Below are 17,949 nucleotides of genomic sequence, written 5' to 3' on the forward strand. Positions count from 1 at the left end.
CCTGTGGGGGCCTCCTGACCACAAGCAAGATCCAGGCCAAGCCCCCAAATTCTGGAGCCTAAAAGTGGCCTCTGTACCCCAGCCCCAGTTAGGTCTCAGAGACAGAGTTGTGGGTGAAACAGAAAGAAGAGCTTTACTGCTTTCCCGGGCAAGAGAGGCCACCGCAGGCTAATGCCTCGAAACTGTGTCCTCCTTGAGCGGGACCAGCAAGGGGTCTTCCAGGGTTAGACTGAAAGACAGGGTGAAAGACTAAGGCGTCGCTGTTATTCTCCCTCCTCGGAGCATTTCCGAGTCCTCACGCCCAGCGTCTCAAGTCCTCAAGGCATTCACAAAGCAACCATGGAACATGCTTGGCTAGGCCTTTGTAAAGGGGGAAAAATTCTAACTGATTCTATAATATTTTGAAGTCTGGAATGGGAACGTTTTTCACAATGAGCGTTTTAGTCCTGGTCAGGTGAAGAATGGAGAAGGCCATTGCAAAGCACAAACAAGAATGCGGACCAGACACAGAAAGGGTAAGGGAGGTGAAAAGAGCAATGAGGAGACGCAGGTGTCATAGTTCACGTCCGTTTCCCTTGGGATCAATACACATCTCAACAAACATCAACACCTTCCTCCTTTTGTGTAAACCCTTGCTTGAAACCCAAGGATTTCAGATAGGACCATCACCGTTGCTTTATTTTAACCTTGAGGCGGTGCCACAGATTCATTATAAGAAGCAAAAAGCTTCAGAGTGACCACTTTTCTGTTCTTCTCCATTAGGCACTCATTAGATGTCCTATTGGGCAGGTATCTGGAGACATCAAAACGTGAGTATCTTCTATGAGTTAGTTGTCCTTGACTTTCAGCTTAAGAACCTTATACAAGCCGTGTCTGAGCTCCTTGTTCTTGAGTGCATAGACCACGGGGTTGAGGGCAGGAGGAATGACATTGTGGAGCACATTGAGTAGGACTGGGATGAGGGGAACCGTCACTGCTGCACTGTGGGTGACGGAAATGACAACGATGGCTGTGTAGAAGAACAGGATTAGGATGAGGTGGGACGTGCAGGTGCTTAGGGCCTTGGATGCAGCTTCGGCTGAGTTCAGCTTCAGCACAGAGTGAAGTATCAAAGCATATGACAACATAATCAAACCCAAGTCACTTCCCATGAGTGTCCAAGCCAGAAGGAGCTGGTACATGCTGTTGATGGTCCTGTCATCACAGGCGAGGCGGGTGACTCCACGATTCGAGCACAGACAGTGCTCAATTTCGTTTCTGGAGCAGTATTGTCTCTGGGCAGCCAACACAGGCACTGGGATGGTAAGTAAGCAGCTTCTCAGTGCCATGAACACCGTTGCTTTGACCACAAAAGATCCTGTAACTATGGATGTATAGTGTAGTGGTCGACAAATGGCTACATATCTATCCATAGCCATGCAGACAAAGACGCCCGACTCCATTGCTACAAAGCAATGGATGACATACATCTGCAGAAAGCACTCAGGGAGACTGATGGCCTTGGCATCAAACCACAAGATGGCCAAAATCTTGGGCATGATGGTGGTGGCCAGGCCCATGTCTACCACCGCCAGGATGCCCAGGAAGTGGTACATGGGCTGGTGCAGGGTTGCCTCGTGATTGATGATGATCAGGATAAGGATGTTGGCACTGAGAGCTAAGAGGTAGAGCCACGCCAGGGGCAGAGAGAGCCAGTGCTGCCAGGTGTGAATGCCTGGGAAACCCATCAGAACGAACTCAGAGACCTGGCCCTTCGAGCTGTTGGCACCGCTGAGCTCCTGGAACATCTCCACCAAGAGGAAAAACATTCAGGGTGAGGACTCTGAATACTCTCCCTGACGTTGCCTGTTTCCTGGTCTTGAAGGAGAGGAGTGCTCATCCTTGCAGTTCTCATCTTACCATGAACATTTCCTGGACTCTTCTAATGAAACAGAACCTGGGATAACGCATTTTGCGTGTTAGCTGCACTAATTATCACAAAAACTCCATAATCAGGTCATGTTGAAACCATGCTCCAGACTATAACTCTTTGAGTTTTAAACCAAAAGTTCTTTCCTTTAGCCTCTCCGTCCTGCCTGGCCCCCAAGTCTTAAAAGGCTGACTCAGGAGTTAACTATTAGGAAATACAGGTAGAGCTAAAAACGGGATAATGCAGCCTTCATTTTGTCATGTCCTGCCTTGGCCCCCTACCTTCCTACTCAGATGTACCTTCTAGTTAGAGTTCGATGGCACCTGATGTCTGGGGTCCCCCAATGACCTCTTCCTGGCTCAACTGCTTTCTTTTCCTAATGGTTACTTTCTACTTAGAGCTGTGTCCCTCCCAGCGCTGCCTTTTGTCATTGAACCCCTCCCTGACACCCCTTCCCTACAAGTGAGCTTCATTCCAGAGAGAAGGTCAGGAAGCGATACTCCCACAGACAACCAGAAGCCCTCCCCGGACCGACTGGCCCCAGAGTTGACGACTCTGAAATGAGCTGTGGATGAAAACTACGACAGACACCACGGTCAGTAACCCTGTCTTCTGAGCTCAGCCTCTGTCCCTCTCTGCTTTCTCTTTGCAAGAGAGGACATGGCTCTGAGGTACTAGCCTGCTGTGTCCTCCTCTGCCTCGCAAAGCAATAAGCCTGTCCTTTCTCTTCCTCAAAGAACTCGGTCTCTGAGACTTAATTGGTGCCGGTGTACAGAGCCTGCATTTGTGGCGACAACGTTACATGCACCTTCTCAAAATTAAGATACAGAGTATCAAGGAACGTCAGAACCTTGGTCGTTACCTTCCACCGGGTAAGACACTGGGGCTGGACAAGAGGAAAGCCCTCTGATGCCAGAGCCTGCTTCTTAAGTTTGACATTGCTACCAATGCATAGACTCAGAGCAGTAGCTTTTCTGTCCGAAAATAGTTTAGTAACATATTAGTTGATAGAACATCAGAAAACCTCTTTTCATCAAAGACCTTGGGAATTTGACGATACTCATAAATATGAGTTAATTTTCATAAAACTCTGGGTTATGTTAGCGTAGTCAGCATAACTTATGTTCTCCAGTGAGGAAACTATAAAATGTCTAAAAAATGCGCATGAACAGTCTAAAGACAAACTGCGCCAACAGAGAACAAGAGTAGTTGATAGATCTCAGTATTCTGAGTCCAGTTGATTCTGGCTTTGAGTCAGTTTCCCCTACGTGGACATACGTTTGCTTCTTGGAACAGTCCAGACAGTCACCTCGTCATCAGTACAGAAGACATGAAATCAAAACACACTGAGTCTGAGATCGCTGTTATGACGGAAGGCCCGCTATAGCTCTCATATTGTACATAGGTACACCTGATGTAAACATCAACACTTGAACTTGAAAACCGAAGGCATAGTTTTATGATCTCTTTCTACCAGAAACATGCTGTTTACTTTCTTTTCTCTGCAAGCCCTAAATAGTAAGTACACCACACAAAGCCACAACACTTGAACATTCTGTGGTTCAAAATTCTGGTATGCAGAGGGGGGCAATGCTGATGCACACCTGGCGACTCTTTTAACCTTCAACCATGAACTCGTCGTGGCTATCGCTTCACTCTTCTCGTCGTGGGGGTGACTTACACTTAACACTCAGTACAACCTAACCAAAGTCTCCTACTTGCTTAGGAAAATAAGTAGGTATTTATAATAAGCCTGGAAAACCAAAGTGTGTTCATTGCAACTGGACACCTGGGGAATTGAACTTTTTTCCATGAAAACCCACTCTTCCTTAATCCTTCTGCCTCCAGATAGGGAGAGGGAATCCAATCTTAAGTCATGCAAATAGTCAATTCAAGTACTTCCAAATACAATCCCCATGTATTCTCTGTCTACAGAATGAGAAAAGGCTCATCTCCACTCCCCTATTGTGTTTCCTTTAGTACCTTTGTCTCTGGATGGCAGACCTGTGAGCTGAAGGCCACCTGCTCCAGCTGTGCCGGATCCTGATGAAGAAAGTACGACTCTGCAGGATATGTACATTTGCAGTCTTGGGCTACTACGTCTCCTGATGTTTGTCCTGGTGAACGAAATAGCTTTAACATGTGTTCTCTGTCCCCAGGCGAGTATCACAAAACACCAGAGATGCTGGTGCTGGTCTGGGAATTAAGCGGCCCCCTAGTGGAGGAGGAAGAGTGGAAAGTCCCATTTGCAGCCTCTCACCTACTGGACGAAGGAGAGACGCAATTTATCTGTGTGTTTCGATATCTCTGTGCTTGCGTGAGAGTGATACACACGAGGCAGTGAGAGTGAACCCAATTGCCTTTGAATGAGTATGAAGGACGTTAATGTTTCTTAAGGTGGTTTGTCTCTTTCCTGGTGGGAACAAAGGCTGTGTGGGACACACCTGGAAAGCACTGACGGTGTTTCAGAAGGTTTTAGTTTCACTCACACACGTCCACACGTCATTTGACTCGCCAACATTTTCGTTCACGTGAGCATGGGGACGAACGTGGTGGCTTTGTGGGAGTTTGCCAGCAGTTCGGATGTACTTGTACAAATATTAAGCTGGGGGTATTTAGAAGAGATGCCTAAGTGTATATGGAGTAATGATGATGTGATGAGAGCAAAGAACCAATAAAACCCATGCTGATTCTAGTCTTGTAACCTGTAGCAAGATATTGAAAGCAGGACCTATAGTGTTCATTCGCTGGAAAAATACACATGATTTTGGAAGTAGATAAATTGCACCTTTGAAATTACGTAATGTGGAGGTAACTGCTGATACATTTCTTGGTATAAACTTCCTACATATGATTTTGGACAAAAATGGGGGCAGTGCCATATTGAAACATAAATGTTCTCATTATAAAAGACCTTCACAGGTAAGTGATTCAAGGGGTGATTATTCAGCAATATCATGATTTAATAAATGTGCATAATATGTAGTTACACAATCCATTGCAGCACGTTCCTAATACGTGTGTGTGTACACGTGACCAGAGAGAAAGAAGATTTTTAGCACACCGCTCTTTACACTGTATCAGTTGTTATTAAAGCAAAATTCTCTTGCCATAGAATAATTATTTAAATCACTAAAAAGGTATAATTGAGGCGTTCCCCTCGTGGCTCATTGGTTAACAAACCAGATGAGTAGCCATGAGGATGTGGGTTTGATCCCTGGCCTTGCTCAGTGAGTTAGGGACCTGGCACTGCTGTGAGCTCGGGTGTAGGTCACAGATGCACTTTGGATCCTGTGGTGCTGTGGCTGTGGCATAAGCTTGCGGCTACAGCTCCGATTTGACCCCTAGCCTGGGCACCTCCATAGGCCACAGGTACAGCCCTAAAAAAGACCAAAAAATGTGTCACTGAGTGCCTGTTATTTCATTCAAAACGTTGTGCAACCATTCGCACGATGTAACAGCAGGGCACTTCCATTGCTTAAAAAGAAACCCTCCACAACTGTTACTCAGTCACCACGTATTGACCTGCCCCTCCAGCCCCTGCCAACAACGAAGTTGGGTTTTGATTCCACGGATCACCTATTCGGGAGAGTTCAAGTATTTGAACCCGCAGCCTCTGGTGTCTTGGGCCTATGGCACATGGGGTCCTGAGAGCGAGATGGCCTCATTGGTGTAAAGTGATCAAGCTGACTAAAGGAGCCATTAGAAAGGCTGTTTCTAGGTGTCTACAGAAGGGAAAAGAGAGCTGCATCAAGGCCTCATTCCTAAGTTGCTGACTGAAAGAATATGCGCAACCTGAGAGTTGAGAGTTCACTTTTATTTGGGGCAGAAGGAAGCCCTAAGTCCAGGAGGCAGCATCTCCAGCTACCCTGAGGAAACCGCTCTAAGGAAGCGAGGGAGGGGCTGGGATATGGAGGCCTTTAGCGAGGAAGGGCAGGTAGACACCCAATGGTCACACACACACAGTGGCCAGGTGCTTTTAGCAATGGACCTAAGACAGGCGAAACACGCCGTGAGTGGTTATCCTCATGGATCAAATCTCCCCCAGGTAACTCTTTTTCCTTCTGAACATCAGGGCAAAGTGTGGCTGACACAGTCACTTTCACAAACCCAGACTCCAATGAATAGACCTAGAATTTAATGCCATTGAAACAATTTCGTTTTTTAAAAAATTATCCTCATATCCATTAAACAGAGTTAAACAAAGACTAATTCATTTTCAAAATAGGTTTGGCCCGTTGACCCTATAGGCTTTGTCACACCAACTCCGCAGTAATTCTTCAAAACGATTCTCAGACTATTCTCCCCCAAAGACTCTCAAGGTCAAGAAGCCACACCTAGTGGTTGACATTAGATTTTGCCTGGGCAGACGTTTTCCTTGTAGAGGTGGCCCACGTATCTGGAGATTCCCGTACAAGTCAGGAGACAGTCTTTCAAGTCCCTGATGAAGCTGCTCGGAACCCAGTGGTTTCCGGTTTCTGGAGCGACTAGGCAGAGAGAAAAGAAAAGTCTTCTATTTCCACCCACACGTGTGAATTCTCAACTTGCTATAAGTCATAGACGCCTTGAGGGGAATAGACTCTCTGCAGCTGAAAAGCATAGATTAAAACCAGTAATAGGCCAGACCAAGAATTGAGTTCATATTGAGCAGTGTATGGACTCTCCCCTAAGTGAGTTCTGTTCGGAGTCCAGTTTGTAACCACTTCCCTTTTTCCTGGGAGGGCATCAGCCCAACAGCCAAGGAACGTTTTAACCCGTCCGATAAAGACGAGGTTTGCCGGGAGCCAGGAAAAGCCAAGGGGCCTTCTTGGATTTTTCCTGGCCCTCACTGCTTCTTTATAGCTGTCGGTGACCCACTCTAAGTTTTCTGGTTTGGGAGGAGACTGGGACCATGTCACAAGGACGTCAGGATGGCACCGGTCTGACAAGGAGGGGTCGACTGGTTTTCCTTCTTTTGTGCAAGTGGAGTGGACTTTATCTGCATGTGGTATAATCTTGAACTCTCCTGCGGTTGTTACCTTTTACTTGATAATGCTCTGCCTGTAATAAAAGCTGTCCAAAACATCCAGGTGACTTTTTCAAATTGTTCTGAAATGCTTCGGTGGCCCTCTGAGTTACCTCAGAATTCGCTGGAGAAGAAATTTAATTAGAACTTGACACTTGGGAAGTTTGTTAAAAATATCAAAACATGTATGAAATTTGGTCACATTGTGGAATGATACACTCACATAATCAAAGTCATGAAGGATTTGAAAGCAAGTAGGAATCACCCAACGATGAAGAAATTCACACAGTTTGCTCCCAGAGACAGCATGTTCCAAGAAAACTTGCTTCTCGTGACCGAGAGGTCAACACACAAACAAATTTCAATCTTTGTGTCTCCTATTACGGACAAGCATATATTTTATTGGTTTTACACACTGAAATGCTTCCTTGACTAGTTTGGTCGTTTTAAGCACATATTACAATTTTTACCTTTAAAAAATGTAAGCTTTAGTGAAAGCCAAGAAGAAAGCAACTGCAAACTTGATGTGATATTGGCATCCTCCGATTAGCAAACTTCAGAACATAGTCCATAATCTCTCACAACGGGCATTTTCCCAAACCAAATGTCTCCTTTATGAGGTACAGATGCATATTCAATAAACAGACGTCTTTAGCTTCCCTCTTGCTAGAAAACAAAGGTAGACAAGCTGGAATCTGTGCAGCAGTCAGTGTCCAGCCTTTCATCTCCTACGTGACCCAGACCTTTGCTGAGTCTTCATCACCTGCTCATTGAGTAGAAGTGTAGCATTTCAAGTTACCACAAATCTGGAAAAACGGATTAAGGTCGATATTTTTCAAACACAATTATTTTATTTTAACGTGTTCATTGAAGAGTTTCCTCTCATTGATCTCCATTTCATTACTCTACAACGTCATTACACCAAATCAATGTCCTGGCAGACAAATGCGGTGACAGATGTGGTATGAACTTCCTGACTCTCAGTAAACTTAGGTACAGCAAAAGTATTATACTTAACCCTGATGACTCTAAAAACATGTCTGTATTAAGAAAAATGTGCTTCAGCAACAAACTTGGACTCACGTTAATACCAGACATTTACGCTAAGTACTTCCCAGATCATGGAAACCTTAAGTTCATTTAGCTTCGTTTCTCTTTTATTTAGAACTGCTTCTTTGTGTTTACTTGTCTTTAAGCCAAGGAGATAGAGCTCATTGTATCACAAAGGTACATTCAGAGACATACATATATTTCAGCAGAGAGAGAGCTTGGAGCTTATTTTAAAATTTGATCTAGGATGTATCATGCCCAGGCTGTCTTACAAAGGAAAGCCATCTTTCATACATTTCACTGGTTTGTAATTGCAAGTGGTTTCATTCTGAAGACTGCAGCTCAAGGGGCTGTCTTTAGGAGACAAAACGGAGTTCCCCATAGCTGGCACACGCATGTGCCTACAAGACAAATGCAAATATACCCACACAGAACAAAATCTGATTCCTGCAGGAGAAAGTCAAAACGGTGACATCTAACAGTTTCCTCCACTATTTTTTCAAATGCAACTTCCTCTTTTTAACAGTAAGGAACATGCCCATGGAAACATAGGGACTCGTGGTTGCACTTGACGTGGCAATTCACCTGGAGAAGGCAAGACCAAAAATAGCCCTTGGAATAAGCTGAATTTGCCTCCTTGAATGGAAAAGCCTCTTCCCTCTCCTTTCTCTCTCTCTTTTCCCTTCTGCTTGGAACGTCTACTAATTAACTCAAAGTCTTAGGCAAAGTTGGCTGTGTTGGGATACCGAGGGCATGACAAGGGTTAACTGCATGCTTTCCCCCAGGCATCTATTTGCTCTCTCAGGGTCAGAAGTCTGGAAAAGAAGTTATCAGGCAAGATTTCTCTAATGCGTATATAAAAAGAGCAAGTTTTGAACTTTCAGACGCGTTTTACCTCAACCAGTGTTCTCTGGAGTCTAAAGGATATCGTAGCCACAGAGTTTAAGTTGAATTTCTCCTTATTCATACATGTATCACTACAGGTTGACCAGTTTGCCACGGTTTTTCACAAGGGGCTATCCGACGGACTTGAAGAGGAAGTGATTCCCACATTTCCTTGAAGTCCAGTCTACATGCACATGGGAAGAAACCCAGAATCCTCACCAGCAGATGGAAGCCTCAAGCCCGAAAAGCAGAGTCGGACAGCACAAGGCTCAGATTGGCTTCCAAGTCCCTCTAAGCCCGGGACCGCAGCCCAAATGGTACCTTACAGATCAGGTGGAATGTCAGAAGCAAACAAACAAACAAATGCCCACATGGGACCAAGAGTTGCCCAGACAGAGCCATGTCCCAGCGGCCCCAGAGTGCACACTGGCGGACTTACCCAGATGCCGACAGAGCTGCTGCAAGGTTTCAGACACTGTTTTCCTCCTGCCCTCAAATAATCACCCAGAGGGGGATGTAGGGCTCATGTGGGTGGGAGGAAGAAAGGTGCATCCCTGAGGCCAAGGGGGCCTTGGCAGCTGCTAGGGTGGTCTCTCCTCCGCCTGCCATCCCCACGCTGGAGTTCTTACTTCCCGCATGGCAGAGTGGGCATGACTAGGGCATGGCCTTTCCCCAAGTGTCCCAGGCCGTCTGGCCTCTGAAGGAGGCCTCCAACCCTCTGCCTTCCTGAAAGAGGCTGGCTGCGAGGAGGACGAACTTGGAGCATCTGATCAAGCCGGGGGACCCCTGTGGGGGCCTCCTGACCACAAGCAAGATCCAGGACAAGCCCCCAAATTCTGGAGCCTAAAAGTGGCCTCTGTACCCCAGCCCCAGTTAGGTCTCAGAGACAGAGTTGTGGGTGAAACAGAAAGAAGAGCTTTACTGCTTTCCCGGGCAAGAGAGGCCACCACAGGCTAATGCCTCCAAGCTGTGTCCTCCTTGAGCGGGACCAGCAAGGGGTCTTCCAGGGTTAGACTGAAAGACAGGGTGAAAGACTAAGGCGTCGCTGTTATTCTCCCTCCTCGGAGCATTTCCGAGTCCTCACGCCCAGCGTCTCAAGTCCTCAAGGCATTCACAAAGCAACCATGGAACATGCTTGGCTAGGCCTTTGTAAAGGGGGAAAAATTCTAACTGATTCTATAATATTTTGAAGTCTGGAATGGGAACGTTTTTCACAATGAGCGTTTTAGTCCTGGTCAGGTGAAGAATGGAGAAGGCCATTGCAAAGCACAAACAAGAATGCGGACCAGACACAGAAAAGGTAAGGGAGGTGAAAAGAGAGCAATGAGGAGACGCAGGTGTCATAGTTCACGTCCGTTTCCCTTGGGATCAATACACATCTCAACAAACATCAACACCTTCCTCCTTTTGTGTAAACCCTTGCTTGAAACCCAAGGATTTCAGATAGGACCATCACCGTTGCTTTATTTTAACCTTGAGGCGGTGCCACAGATTCATTATAGGAAGCAAAAAGCTTCAGAGTGACCACTTTTCTGTTCTTCTCCATTAGGCACTCATTAGATGTCCTATTGGGCAGGTATCTGGAGACATCAAAATGTGAGTATCTTCTTTGAGTTAGTTGTCCTTGACTTTCAGCTTAAGAACCTTATACAAGCCGTGTCTGAGCTCCTTGTTCTTGAGTGCATAGACCACGGGGTTGAGGGCAGGAGGAATGACATTGTGGAGCACATTGAGTAGGACTGGGATGAGGGGAACCGTCATTGCTGCACTGTGGGTGACGGAAATGACAACGATGACTGTGTAGAAGAACAGGATTAGGATGAGGTGGGACGTGCAGGTGCTTAGGGCCTTGGATGCAGCTTCGGCTGAGTTCAGCTTCAGCACAGAGTGAAGTATCAAAGCATATGACAACATAATCAAACCCAAGTCACTTCCCATGAGTGTCCAAGCCAGAAGGAGCTGGTACATGCTGCTGATGGTCCTGTCATCACAGGCGAGGCGGGTGACTCCACGATTCGAGCACAGACAGTGCTCAATTTCGTTTCTGGAGCAGTATTGTCTCTGGGCAGCCAACACAGGCACTGGGATGGTAAGTAAGCAGCTTCTCAGTGCCATGAACACCGTTGCTTTGACCACAAAAGATCGTGTAACTATGGATGTATAGTGTAGTGGTCGACAAATGGCTACATATCTATCCATAGCCATGCAGACAAAGACGCCCGACTCCATGCCTACAAAGCAATGGATGACATACATCTGCAGAAAGCACTCGGGGAGACTGATGGCCTTGGCATCAAACCACAAGATGGCCAAAATCTTGGGCATGATGGTGGTGGCCAGGCCCATGTCTACCACCGCCAGGATGCCCAGGAAGTGGTACATGGGCTGGTGCAGGGTTGCCTCGTGATTGATGATGATCAGGATAAGGATGTTGGCACTGAGAGCTAAGAGGTAGAGCCACGCCAGGGGCAGAGAGAGCCAGTGCTGCCAGGTGTGAATGCCTGGGAAACCCATCAGAACGAACTCAGAGACCTGGCCCTTCGAGCTGTTGGCACCGCTGAGCTCCTGGAACATCTTCACCAAGAGGAAAAACATTCAGGGTGAGGACTCTGAATACTCTCCCTGACGTTGCCTGTTTCCTGGTCTTGAAGGAGAGGAGTGCTCATCCTTGCAGTTCTCATCTTACCATGACCATTTTCTGGACTCTTCTAATGAAACAGAACCTGGGATAACGCAGTTTGCGCGTTAGCTGTGCTAATTATCACAAAAACTCCATAAGCAGGTCATGTTGAAACCATGCTCCAGACCATAGCTCTTTGAGTTTTTAACCACAAGTTCTTTCCTTTAGCCCCTCCGTCCTGCCTGGCCCCCAAGTCTTAAAAGGCTGACTCAGGAGTTAACTATTAGGAAATACAGGTAGAGCTAACAACGGGTTAATGCAGCCTTCATTTTGTCATGTCCTGCCTTGGCCCCCTACCTTCCTACTCAGATGTACCTTCTAGTTAGAGTTCGATGGCACCTGATGTCTGGGGTCCCCCAATGACCTCTTCCTGGCTCAACTGCTTTCTTTTCCTAATGGTTACTTTCTACTTAGAGCTGTGTCCCTCCCAGCGCTGCCTTTTGTCATTGAACCCCTCCCTGACACCCCTTCCCTACAAGTGAGCTTCATTCCAGAGAGAAGGTCAGGAAGCGATACTCCCACAGACAACCAGAAGCCCTCCCCGGACCGACTGGCCCCAGAGTTGACGACTCTGAAATGAGCTGTGGATGAAAACTACGACAGACACCACGGTCAGTAACCCTGTCTTCTGAGCTCACCCTCTGTCCCTCTCTGCTTTCTCTTTGCAAGAGAGGACATGGCTCTGAGGTACGAGCCTGCTGTGTCCTCCTCTGCCTCGCAAAGCAACAAGCCTGTCCTTTCTCTTCCTCAAAGAACTCGGTCTCTGAGACTTAATTGGTGCCGGTGTACAGAGCCTGCATTTGTGGCGACAACGTTACATGCACGTTGTCAAAATTAAGATACAGAGTATCAAGGAACGTCAGAACCTTGGTCGTTATCTTCCACCGGGTACCACATTGGGGCTGGACAAGAGGAAAGCCCTCTGATGCCAGAGCCTGCTTCTTAAGTTTGACATTGCTACCAATGCATAGACTCAGAGCAGTAGCTTTTCTGTCCGAAAATAGTTTAGTAACATATTAGTTGATAGAACATCAGAAAACCTCTTTTCATCAAAGACCTTGGGAATTTGACGATACTCATAAATATGAGTTAATTTTCATAAAACTCTGGGTTATGTTAGCGTAGTCAGCATAACTTATGTTCTCCAGTGAGGAAACTATAAAATGTCTAAAAAATGCGCATGAACAGTCTAAAGACAAACTGCGCCAACAGAGAACAAGAGTAGTTGATAGATCTCAGTATTCTGAGTCCAGTTGATTCTGGCTTTGAGTCAGTTTCCCCTACGTGGACATACGTTTGCTTCTTGGAACAGTCCAGACAGTCACCTCGTCATCAGTACAGAAGACATGAAATCAAAACACACTGAGTCTGAGATCGCTGTTATGACGGAAGGCCCGCTATAGCTCTCATATTGTACATAGGTACACCTGATGTAAACATCAACACCTGAACTTGAAAACCGAAGGCATAGTTTTATGATCTCTTTCTACCAGAAACATGCTGTTTACTTTCTTTTCTCTGCAAGCCCTAAATAGTAAGTACACCACACAAAGCCACAACACTTGAACATTCTGTGGTTCAAAATTCTGGTATGCAGAGGGGGGCAATGCTGATGCACACCTGGCGACTCTTTTAACCTTCAACCATGAACTCGTCGTGGCTATCGCTTCACTCTTCTCGTCGTGGGGGTGACTTACACTTAACACTCAGTACAACCTAACCAAAGTCTCCTACTTGCTTAGGAAAATAAGTAGGTATTTATAATAAGCCTGGAAAACCAAAGTGTGTTCATTGCAACTGGACACCTGGGGAATTGAACTTTTTTCCATGAAAACCCACTCTTCCTTAATCCTTCTGCCTCCAGATAGGGAGAGGGAATCCAATCTTAAGTCATGCAAATAGTCAATTCACGTACTTCCAAATACAATCCCCATGTATTCTCTGTCTACAGAATGAGAAAAGGCTCATCTCCACTCCCCTATTGTGTTTCCTTTAGTACCTTTGTCTCTGGATGGCAGACCTGTGAGCTGAAGGCCACCTGCTCCAGCTGTGCCGGATCCTGATGAAGAAAGTACGACTCTGCAGGATATGTACATTTGCAGTCTTGGGCTACTACGTCTCCTGATGTTTGTCCTGGTGAACGAAATAGCTTTAACATGTGTTCTCTGTCCCCAGGCGAGTATCACAAAACACCAGAGATGCTGGTGCTGGTCTGGGAATTAAGCGGCCCCCTAGTGGAGGAGGAAGAGTGGAAAGTCCCATTTGCAGCCTCTCACCTACTGGACGAAGGAGAGACGCAATTTATCTGTGTGTTTCGATATCTCTGTGCTTGCGTGAGAGTGATACACACGAGGCAGTGAGAGTGAACCCAATTGCCTTTGAATGAGTATGAAGGACGTTAATGTTTCTTAAGGTGGTTTGTCTCTTTCCTGGTGGGAACAAAGGCTGTGTGGGACACACCTGGAAAGCACTGACGGTGTTTCAGAAGGTTTTAGTTTCACTCACACACGTCCACACGTCATTTGACTCGCCAACATTTTCGTTCACGTGAGCATGGGGACGAACGTGGTGGCTTTGTGGGAGTTTGCCAGCAGTTCGGATGTACTTGTACAAATATTAAGCTGGGGGTATTTAGAAGAGATGCCTAAGTGTATATGGAGTAATGATGATGTGATGAGAGCAAAGAACCAATAAAACCCATGCTGATTCTAGTCTTGTAACCTGTAGCAAGATATTGAAAGCAGGACCTATAGTGTTCATTCGCTGGAAAAATACACATGATTTTGGAAGTAGATAAATTGCACCTTTGAAATTACGTAATGTGGAGGTAACTGCTGATACATTTCTTGGTATAAACTTCCTACATATGATTTTGGACAAAAATGGGGGCAGTGCCATATTGAAACATAAATGTTCTCATTATAAAAGACCTTCACAGGTAAGTGATTCAAGGGGTGATTATTCAGCAATATCATGATTTAATAAATGTGCATAATATGTAGTTACACAATCCATTGCAGCACGTTCCTAATACGTGTGTGTGTACACGTGACCAGAGAGAAAGAAGATTTTTAGCACACCGCTCTTTACACTGTATCAGTTGTTATTAAAGCAAAATTCTCTTGCCATAGAATAATTATTTAAATCACTAAAAAGGTATAATTGAGGCGTTCCCCTCGTGGCTCATTGGTTAACAAACCAGATGAGTAGCCATGAGGATGTGGGTTTGATCCCTGGCCTTGCTCAGTGAGTTAGGGACCTGGCACTGCTGTGAGCTCGGGTGTAGGTCACAGATGCACTTTGGATCCTGTGGTGCTGTGGCTGTGGCATAAGCTTGCGGCTACAGCTCCGATTTGACCCCTAGCCTGGGCACCTCCATAGGCCACAGGTACAGCCCTAAAAAAGACCAAAAAATGTGTCACTGAGTGCCTGTTATTTCATTCAAAACGTTGTGCAACCATTCGCACGATGTAACAGCAGGGCACTTCCATTGCTTAAAAAGAAACCCTCCACAACTGTTACTCAGTCACCACGTATTGACCTGCCCCTCCAGCCCCTGCCAACAACGAAGTTGGGTTTTGATTCCACGGATCACCTATTCGGGAGAGTTCAAGTATTTGAACCCGCAGCCTCTGGTGTCTTGGGCCTATGGCACATGGGGTCCTGAGAGCGAGATGGCCTCATTGGTGTAAAGTGATCAAGCTGACTAAAGGAGCCATTAGAAAGGCTGTTTCTAGGTGTCTACAGAAGGGAAAAGAGAGCTGCATCAAGGCCTCATTCCTAAGTTGCTGACTGAAAGAATATGCGCAACCTGAGAGTTGAGAGTTCACTTTTATTTGGGGCAGAAGGAAGCCCTAAGTCCAGGAGGCAGCATCTCCAGCTACCCTGAGGAAACCGCTCTAAGGAAGCGAGGGAGGGGCTGGGATATGGAGGCCTTTAGCGAGGAAGGGCAGGTAGACACCCAATGGTCACACACACACAGTGGCCAGGTGCTTTTAGCAATGGACCTAAGACAGGCGAAACACGCCGTGAGTGGTTATCCTCATGGATCAAATCTCCCCCAGGTAACTCTTTTTCCTTCTGAACATCAGGGCAAAGTGTGGCTGACACAGTCACTTTCACAAACCCAGACTCCAATGAATAGACCTAGAATTTAATGCCATTGAAACAATTTCGTTTTTTAAAAAATTATCCTCATATCCATTAAACAGAGTTAAACAAAGACTAATTCATTTTCAAAATAGGTTTGGCCCGTTGACCCTATAGGCTTTGTCACACCAACTCCGCAGTAATTCTTCAAAACGATTCTCAGACTATTCTCCCCCAAAGACTCTCAAGGTCAAGAAGCCACACCTAGTGGTTGACATTAGATTTTGCCTGGGCAGACGTTTTCCTTGTAGAGGTGGCCCACGTATCTGGAGATTCCCGTACAAGTCAGGAGACAGTCTTTCAAGTCCCTGATGAAGCTGCTCGGAACCCAGTGGTTTCCGGTTTCTGGAGCGACTAGGCAGAGAGAAAAGAAAAGTCTTCTATTTCCACCCACACGTGTGAATTCTCAACTTGCTATAAGTCATAGACGCCTTGAGGGGAATAGACTCTCTGCAGCTGAAAAGCATAGATTAAAACCAGTAATAGGCCAGACCAAGAATTGAGTTCATATTGAGCAGTGTATGGACTCTCCCCTAAGTGAGTTCTGTTCGGAGTCCAGTTTGTAACCACTTCCCTTTTTCCTGGGAGGGCATCAGCCCAACAGCCAAGGAACGTTTTAACCCGTCCGATAAAGACGAGGTTTGCCGGGAGCCAGGAAAAGCCAAGGGGCCTTCTTGGATTTTTCCTGGCCCTCACTGCTTCTTTATAGCTGTCGGTGACCCACTCTAAGTTTTCTGGTTTGGGAGGAGACTGGGACCATGTCACAAGGACGTCAGGATGGCACCGGTCTGACAAGGAGGGGTCGACTGGTTTTCCTTCTTTTGTGCAAGTGGAGTGGACTTTATCTGCATGTGGTATAATCTTGAACTCTCCTGCGGTTGTTACCTTTTACTTGATAATGCTCTGCCTGTAATAAAAGCTGTCCAAAACATCCAGGTGACTTTTTCAAATTGTTCTGAAATGCTTCGGTGGCCCTCTGAGTTACCTCAGAATTCGCTGGAGAAGAAATTTAATTAGAACTTGACACTTGGGAAGTTTGTTAAAAATATCAAAACATGTATGAAATTTGGTCACATTGTGGAATGATACACTCACATAATCAAAGTCATGAAGGATTTGAAAGCAAGTAGGAATCACCCAACGATGAAGAAATTCACACAGTTTGCTCCCAGAGACAGCATGTTCCAAGAAAACTTGCTTCTCGTGACCGAGAGGTCAACACACAACCAAATTTCAATCTTTGTGTCTCCTATTACGGACAAGCATATATTTTATTGGTTTTACACACTGAAATGCTTCCTTGACTAGTTTGGTCGTTTTAAGCACATATTACAATTTTTACCTTTAAAAAATGTAAGCTTTAGTGAAAGCCAAGAAGAAAGCAACTGCAAACTTGATGTGATATTGGCATCCTCCGATTAGCAAACTTCAGAACATAGTCCATAATCTCTCACAACGGGCATTTTCCCAAACCAAATGTCTCCTTTATGAGGTACAGATGCATATTCAATAAACAGACGTCTTTAGCTTCCCTCTTGCTAGAAAACAAAGGTAGACAAGCTGGAATCTGTGCAGCAGTCAGTGTCCAGCCTTTCATCTCCTACGTGACCCAGACCTTTGCTGAGTCTTCATCACCTGCTCATTGAGTAGAAGTGTAGCATTTCAAGTTACCACAAATCTGGAAAAACGGATTAAGGTCGATATTTTTCAAACACAATTATTTTATTTTAACGTGTTCATTGAAGAGTTTCCTCTCATTGATCTCCATTTCATTACTCTACAACGTCATTACACCAAATCAATGTCCTGGCAGACAAATGCGGTGACAGATGTGGTATGAACTTCCTGACTCTCAGTAAACTTAGGTACAGCAAAAGTATTATACTTAACCCTGATGACTCTAAAAACATGTCTGTATTAAGAAAAATGTGCTTCAGCAACAAACTTGGACTCACGTTAATACCAGACATTTACGCTAAGTACTTCCCAGATCATGGAAACCTTAAGTTCATTTAGCTTCGTTTCTCTTTTATTTAGAACTGCTTCTTTGTGTTTACTTGTCTTTAAGCCAAGGAGATAGAGCTCATTGTATCACAAAGGTACATTCAGAGACATACATATATTTCAGCAGAGAGAGAGCTTGGAGCTTATTTTAAAATTTGATCTAGGATGTATCATGCCCAGGCTGTCTTACAAAGGAAAGCCATCTTTCATACATTTCACTGGTTTGTAATTGCAAGTGGTTTCATTCTGAAGACTGCAGCTCAAGGG

At 45.6% G+C, this 17,949-nt stretch overlaps 2 protein-coding genes across 2 annotated transcripts; both read right to left on the bottom strand.

Annotated features, from left to right (window-relative positions):
• Window positions 1-827: 827 nt before the first annotated feature.
• On the bottom strand, window positions 828-1,787 carry LOC146399667 (olfactory receptor 56B2-like). The gene has a single exon (XM_084978192.1). It carries the CDS (start codon window positions 1,785-1,787, stop codon window positions 828-830), a length of 960 nt encoding a protein of 319 aa, XP_084834318.1.
• An 8,676-nt stretch (window positions 1,788-10,463) lies between these two features.
• On the bottom strand, window positions 10,464-11,423 carry LOC146399668 (olfactory receptor 56B2-like). Its single transcript, XM_084978193.1, has one exon. It carries the CDS (start codon window positions 11,421-11,423, stop codon window positions 10,464-10,466), a length of 960 nt encoding a protein of 319 aa, XP_084834319.1.
• Between the last annotated feature and the right edge of the window lie 6,526 nt (window positions 11,424-17,949).

Source organism: Sus scrofa, chromosome 9 (genome assembly GCF_054392235.1).
Source record: "Sus scrofa isolate SSC_HxYL_T2T_F1_AM1 chromosome 9, Sscrofa_HxYL_maternal_Yorkshire_Landrace_v2.0, whole genome shotgun sequence".
Taxonomy (NCBI): Eukaryota; Metazoa; Chordata; class Mammalia; order Artiodactyla; family Suidae; genus Sus; species Sus scrofa.